Genomic DNA, 6,980 nt, shown 5'->3' on the forward strand with positions numbered 1-6,980 from the left:
AACCTAACCTAACCTAACCTAAACCTAACCTAACCTAACCTAACCTAACCTAACCTAACCTAACCTAACCTAACCTAACCTAACCTAACCTAACCTAACCTAACCTAACCTAACCTAACCTAACCTAACCTAACCTAACCTAACCTAACCTAACCTAACCTAACCTAACCTAACCTAACCTAACCACCTAACCTAACCTAACCTAACCTAAACCTAACCTAACCTAACCTAACCTAACCTAACCTAACCTAACCTAACCTAACCTAACCTAACCTAACCTAACCTAACCTAACCTAACCTAACCTAACCTAACCTAAACCTAACCTAACCTAACCTAACCTAACCTAACCTAACCTAACCTAACCTAACCTAACCTAACCTAACCTAACCTAAACCTAACCTAACCTAACCTAACCTAACCTAACCTAACCTAAACCTAACCTAACCTAACCTAACCTAACCTAACCTAACCTAACCTAACCTAACCTAACCTAACCTAACCTAACCTAACCTAACCTAACCTAACCTAACCTAACCCTAACCTAACCTAACCTAACCTAACCTAACCTAACCTACTAACCTAACCTAACCTAACCTAACCTAACCTAACCTAACCTACCTAACCTAACCTAACCTAACCTAACCTAACCTACCTACCTAAACCTAACCTAACCTAACCTAACCTAACCTAACCTAACCTAACCTAACCTAACCTAACCTAATACCTAACCTAACCTAACCTAACCTAACCTAACCTAACCTAACCACATACACTTTATACTGTGACGTCTGTTTTTACAGTTTTAATTTGTAATTTTATATATACATACTCATTAGATAGTTGACCGGCTATCCCCTATTGGGGCAACCGATTAGGATAAGTAGTGTAGTGTTTCAGTGTGATATATTTTAAAGTAAATCTTATTATTTTTAGCTTTACATTATATAATTATTGACAATTCAATTGACTGGTTGATTCCTATTGGGACAACAGATTAGTATTAGGACTTTTAAATATTTTGACAAAGAAAATTTTACACATTATTTACATAGACTCACTACACTTTTTATATTTTATATTTTTAAAAATCGACGCGTTTCCCCTGTAATTGATATAAAATGGCAACGGTCCGTACCCCCGAAAGACGCGAAACCCCCCCAAAGAAATAAAAAAACGATCCTCTCCCGAAATTCAAATACATGTCCCAAAAAATCCTCCTATCGTACAAAGCCCAGTCGATCCTGCAGAGGCTCTCCTGACAGAGACAAGTGGCACAATTAAAAATAGTATTTGGCTGCTAAACCAGACCAGAAACATGAGAGGTGATTTGAGGTCTGGTCTAGCAGACAATCTGGAAAAATTGGATAGAAAAATGGAGGAGATAAAGGAACTATTCAGGGGAGGCTCAGCAGGAAAAGCAAACGAGAATAACATAGAGAAGAAAGATATGGAGGTACAATGCGAACATAAATTAAATTGCGACGAATGCAACTGCCACGAGCTGTTGGTCGCAATGTATCAAAAATTAAAAGAAAAACTTCATGTAAACATGGAAGAGTTAAGGGATTTTATGGCAGGTAGGATAGACGAATATGTAGAGAAATTAAACGACAGAATAACATATGAAACTAAGAAGGATACCGCTGAGGTAGTGGAGAGTTATGCGGCCAAGGCAGCGAAGGAGGTGGTGAAACCCTCACCTTCGAGATCGGGGCCTGTAACTGTCCACTCCTTAGCAATTACGGATAAGGAAAATGATCTGACAGGACAGGAGATAGTGAATAGCGTAGGGAAAATAATAGAAGCGAAAAAGGAAGGATTTCAGGTAGAGAGGATCAGAAAAGGGAAGGGGAGGAAAGTATTAATAGGATTTAGGGACAAAAATGAAAGAGATAGAGCAAAGAGAAAGTTAGTGAAGTGTGCGGGAGAGAAGTTTGAGGTAGAGACAGTAAGAAACAAGGACCCCCAGATCATACTGTACGGGGTGTTGAAGTCGAATACGGATGACGACATCTGTGACGCAATCCGTAATCAGAACAAACACCTCATACAGTACGTTCTGGACGGAGATGAGGATAGGGTACGAGTAAAATATAGAAGGAAAGGAAGAGACCCTCACACTGAGCATGTAATACTTGAGGTGTCTCCGGATATATGGCAGTGCTTCACCAAAGCAGGCCGCGCATATATAGATATGCAGAGAGTGAGAGTCGCCGACCAGTCCCCCCTAATACAGTGCTCCCACTGTCTAGGGTATGGGCATGGAAGGCGATTCTGCACCGAAAGCGCGACCCAAGTGAAGTGCGGCCATTGTTCCGGACCACACCACAAGTCGGAGTGTGAAGGGCTGAAGGCAGGTGTAAAACCCTGCTGTGTAAATTGTAAAAAGGAGGAATTGAACGCGGAACATAGTGCGTTTAGCGCGGAGTGTCCGATTCGACGTAAGTGGGAAGCCATAGCGCGAGCGGCGGTGGCATACGAACCAGAGGACGAAGAGTACGTGGAGCCCTCGTGGTTAAACAGTACTCAGAACACCTTTAACGTCACCGAATAACCGTCGCCGCTACGTGATATTGCCATAGTAATGCCATAAATATTGTTAGTATAAATGCTGGTAATTTGTAACAGCAATAACCGTTAAAGCCAAATCAACTTATAATTAGCTATGTATAAATAGTTTATGTAATATGTAATAATAAATAGTTTATGTAGTATGTAATACATATAAAAAAAAAAAAAAAAAAAAAAAAAAAAAAAAAAAAAAAAAAAAAAAAAAAAAAAAAAAAAAAAAAAAACGCAATAAAATCTTGTATGTATTTGTACTCCAAATACAACAATTTTAACTGCAAAAAATAGTGTTTGTAATTGTGTTGATGTGAATTGTGTTATGTTAATCATCGTTTTAATCTGTGTTCTTTGTAATTGTTATATTATTGTATCATTGTATGTATTTCTTTCTAATGCATAAAAAACTTTGTATGTATTTGATCAGCAAATACAACAAACGTAATTGCACTAAAGAATCTTTATTTTAATTTATTGTATTGTTAGAAATGTATTGTGTCTTACATTAGAATACTCCATAAATATATTGTAATACTTGTAATTTAATTTAAACATATTGGTGTAAGTAGATATTGTCTTATTTTAATACTATTATATTGATTTAAAAAATCTGTGAAATTTTGATATTTGTGTGAAAATAAAATTAATATAGGCGAAAATACGGAAAGGCAAAATAAAACCGGCTACACGTTATAAAATGGCAACCCACTACTGTATAGTACTATAAATTTGTATAAAATTATTAAGTGCTATAAGCACACTCGAATCGGACACTCGTGCTGCTACTGTGTAGAAAGAATGTAAAGTGTATTGTTTGTGAAAGGAAATGTTAAATAAAAATATAAGTAGGTATAAAAAAGTATAATAATTAAAATTAAAGAAAGTATAATGTATATCAAGTAATGTAAGCTGAAATATGTAAAAAATAAACATCATATAACAATGTAATAAGGCAAAACAATGTAATAATTGGCCTGTATAATGTACGGGGGAAATTTAGAAAAAAAAAAAAAAAAAAAAAAAAAAAAAAAAAAAAAAAAAAAAAAAAACCTAACCTAACCTAACCTAACCTAACCTAACCTAACCTAACCTAACCTAACCTAACCTAACCTAACCTAACCTAACCTAACCTAACCTAACCTAACCTAACCTAACCTAACCTAACCTAACCTAACCTAACCTAACCTAACCTAACCTAACCTAACCTAACCTTTTTTTTTTTTTTTTTTTTTTTTTTTTTTTTTTTTTTTTTTTTTTTTAGGAGGGGAAATGCATTACGCATCCCCCGCCCCCTCGGGGGAAGGGGCGGGGGTATGTGGGACTCCCTACTCGAGGTTTACCCACTAAAACCCCCCCAGCCCTTCGTCATGCGCCTTGTGCGGGAGGGACGGGAACCGCGGAGCGACTACAACTCCGCCCCTCCCAGCGCGCAGCCGCAACCGGCACCTTCTTCACGCGGCTTGAGCTGCGTACCTCACCGAGAGCCCCCCGGGCTATAGGGGGGCTGTCTTCTCGGGACCCATACTGTGGGCGGGATCCCCCGATCACCGCCCACGGGTCTTAGGCATCCGTCTCCATTCGGGCGGAAACGGGCGGAGCCCGCGCGCCCCTTGGCCTCGACTTCTGTCGGGCCTTTTTGGTCGGCGCCTTGTCTTCTCCGGGGGCCGGCTTTTTAGCAGATGGACATCTGCCCAGCTCGTGCCCCCTTTCGGCCTTGCCAGCGGCCTCGCACAGGGCGCAGTTTGGTGCTGCAGCCCCGCACTCTGCCGCCTTGTGCCCCGGTTTCCCGCACCGGAAGCAAGTCCCACTACGGTCCACCGGGCACTGGCACTTGGCAGCCACGTGGCCGGTGTCCTGGCAGCGGAAGCAGCGCGTTGGCCTCGCGGCCAGCAACGCCACCCTCGCCGACACCCAACCAATACGCAACCGCCCAGAGCTCGAGAGCTTCTTGGCGGCCGCGACTGGGAGGCGGACCCAACACGATCCGTCCCCCCGTGGCCCCTCTCTGATTGGCCCCGCCCGAACATCTCCGGCCTGGCATCCTCCATCCAGTGCGACCGCCTCTACCACTTCTGCGGTCGTCACGGAGTCATCGAGGCCGGCGATGCGCATCTCCGCGCTTGCAACCGGCCGTCCGACCTTCACCCCTGATGGCAGGACGGTCCTCAGCCTCGCGGCAAAGGCGTCCGCCTTCTCACTTGCACCCTCGCCGGAAATCGCGAGGAGGCGCCCTCCGGTTCGGGCCCGGCGGAAGCGGACTTGCGGGATATCAAGTTCCGCAATGCTTATCGCCCGCCGAGCCGTCTCAAGCGCCTTGGCGTATGTCATACCCGCCTTCACGGCCGACTCTTCTATGGTGAGAGCGACGGCCGCAGTGGCGGGAACTCGAAGCCTTGGCTTTCTCTTCTTCTTCGGGGCGGCTGTAGATGGTGTAGCCACCCCTTTCTTCTTCTTGCCCTTTGGACCTACCGTGGTCCATGGGGCCTCAGTACGAGGGGCGCTGGTGTTCGCTCCCCCTTGTGTCGCCTCCTGAGCAGCCATTGACGGCCGCTTTTTCTTCTTTCGGCCCTTTTTGGCCTTGGGCGCCTCGGGCGCGGCCGGGGCCTCTTGTGGGGCCTCTGTGGCGACAGGCTGCCGCGTCTTCTTTTGGGCCGGTTTCCCCTTGGCTTTTGGCTTCGGGGTCCCCGGCGTCTGCTCCGGTATTACCTCCTCCGGTATTGCCTCTACACTCACGACAGCGGCTGGAGTAACACTCCCTACTCTGTCCGCCGCGAGCGGAGGTCGGAGCCGTGGCTCCGGTAAGAGCCGGCTTTCCAGACCGGCCAGCCGAGCGTTCAGCATGTTGCTGAAGGTCTCTACGTTAGAGCGAGAGACCTCAGACAACAGCTGGCGCATGTCCTGCTCGGCCGGCTTTGTCATCTGCTGACGTAGGCCCTCTACTTCTCTGCGCATAGACTCCACCTCCTGTTGGAGTCGCGCATTCTGAGCTTCGAGGGCTCTTACTTCGTCTGTCGTTCCGCGGTTCTTCATTTCGGCGACGGTCGCGCGTATATCGCTGACCGCCTCCTTAAGAAGGCGCTGAAATGTCCCCTTCAAATTGTTGGACTTCGTTGCGACCATGGTGATCGTCGTCAACGAAGTCTCCACGCATTTAGCCAGAGCGTTGATGGTCTGCTCCGGCCTGTCACTGTCTATGGGCGCAGGGCTCGCGAGGAGCGAAGACCGCGTCTCTCGAGCGGCCCTGGCCGCCTCGGCCACCTCTTCTTCAGCCTGAAGTCGAAGGGCCTCCTCCTTCTCTCGGTTCAAGTCGGCCTGCGCCTTCGCCAAACCGACATATTGTCCGGTTGTTGGCGGGCGGCCGCGTCCTTTCTTAGATTTGGGCACCACCCCTTTACTGAGGGTCGGCGCCATGTCTTCCTCCGTGTTCCGTCTCTTACGGTGAGTCCTATCCGGGGTAAGTGCGGGCAGTCCCTCGGAGTCCAGCGACATGCTGGACATTTCGCTGGAGTCCGAGAGCCAGTCCTCGCTGTCACGACCGAGGGAGTCAAATCCATGTTGGGAGACTCGACCACGAGGGGAGTCTCTACCAGTCAGAGAGTCCTTTCCAGTACTTGGAGGCGGCATTTTCACGTCGCGTGTCAAAAGAACACGCGGCAGATCCTTGTCGCCTCTCAGTTTCCTCTTCTGCATTAACTTCAGCATCCGCTCAACGCCGTTGGGCTGCGGCTGGCTGAAGTCAACGTCCTCATCCGTTAAAAGCTCCGCTGCCGGCGCGGTAATGGGCGCCGGCTTCGGGCTGTCGCGTTTCTTCGCGCTGTCACCTCCTCCTCCTAGCGCCGCCAAAATGGCCTTCTGTCTCGCCGCCTTGGCAGCCTCCGCCTCACTCGACGCACTTTGTGCCGCCCCCGTATACACGCGGCAGACACCCTCTTTCGAGGGTGCACGGGATTCTCCATTGCTGGTACCCGCCCGGGGAGTATTTTCCAAATTGCGCTTATCCATCATTGTTTCCCATTTAAGGCTGGGTCGACCTTGTGCCCTAATGACCTGGTACTCTCCGAGTGGCCATGCAGCCCATCGCCGGGCACGAAGCTTAGGCTTCGGGGCCCACGGGCCCATCCATCACACAATCACACACACATATATACTCAAAAACACACGCTGATGTAAAGAAGAGGTGAACAAAACGAGAAAGATAGAGTAGAGAAGGTGGTGAAAAGACAGACAAAATAAAATAAACAACAAACGAAGAGTAAACTATACAAAGAGAGAAAGACAGGAAAGACCGGTGTTCAGCCATCCTGGATACGTCACTCAGTGTAAAGGGCGGGGTGGCGTACCCAGGCGCCCAGGGACACGAACGTGGACGGACCGGTATCGCCCCCAACCTAACCTAACCTAACCTAACCTAACC

The 6,980-nt window shown here is 47.4% G+C and overlaps 1 protein-coding gene across 1 annotated transcript; it reads right to left on the reverse strand.

Annotated features, from left to right (window-relative positions):
* Positions 1 to 4,126: 4,126 nt before the first annotated feature.
* On the reverse strand, positions 4,127 to 6,568 carry LOC121740339 (neurofilament heavy polypeptide-like). Its single transcript, XM_042133010.1, has 2 exons — positions 5,036 to 6,568; positions 4,127 to 4,291 (listed from the first exon to the last, which is right to left on the reverse strand). The coding sequence occupies exons 1-2, from the start codon at positions 6,566 to 6,568 to the stop codon at positions 4,127 to 4,129; spliced, it is 1,698 nt and encodes a 565-aa protein (XP_041988944.1).
* Between the last annotated feature and the right edge of the window lie 412 nt (positions 6,569 to 6,980).

This window comes from Aricia agestis, chromosome 3 (genome assembly GCF_905147365.1).
Source record: "Aricia agestis chromosome 3, ilAriAges1.1, whole genome shotgun sequence".
In the NCBI taxonomy this organism is placed as follows: Eukaryota; Metazoa; Arthropoda; class Insecta; order Lepidoptera; family Lycaenidae; genus Aricia; species Aricia agestis.

Bases quoted from the DNA above. Each gene is read 5' to 3' on its own strand.
- LOC121740339 (XM_042133010.1), bottom strand. From the start codon at position 6,568: ATGGATAAGCGCAATTTGGAAAATACTCCCCGGGCGGGTACCAGCAAT. The intron at 4,292-5,035 runs GTAGGTCCAAAG...GCCCTGTGCGAG, and splicing joins CTGAGGCCCCATGGACCACG to GCCGCTGGCAAGGCCGAAAG.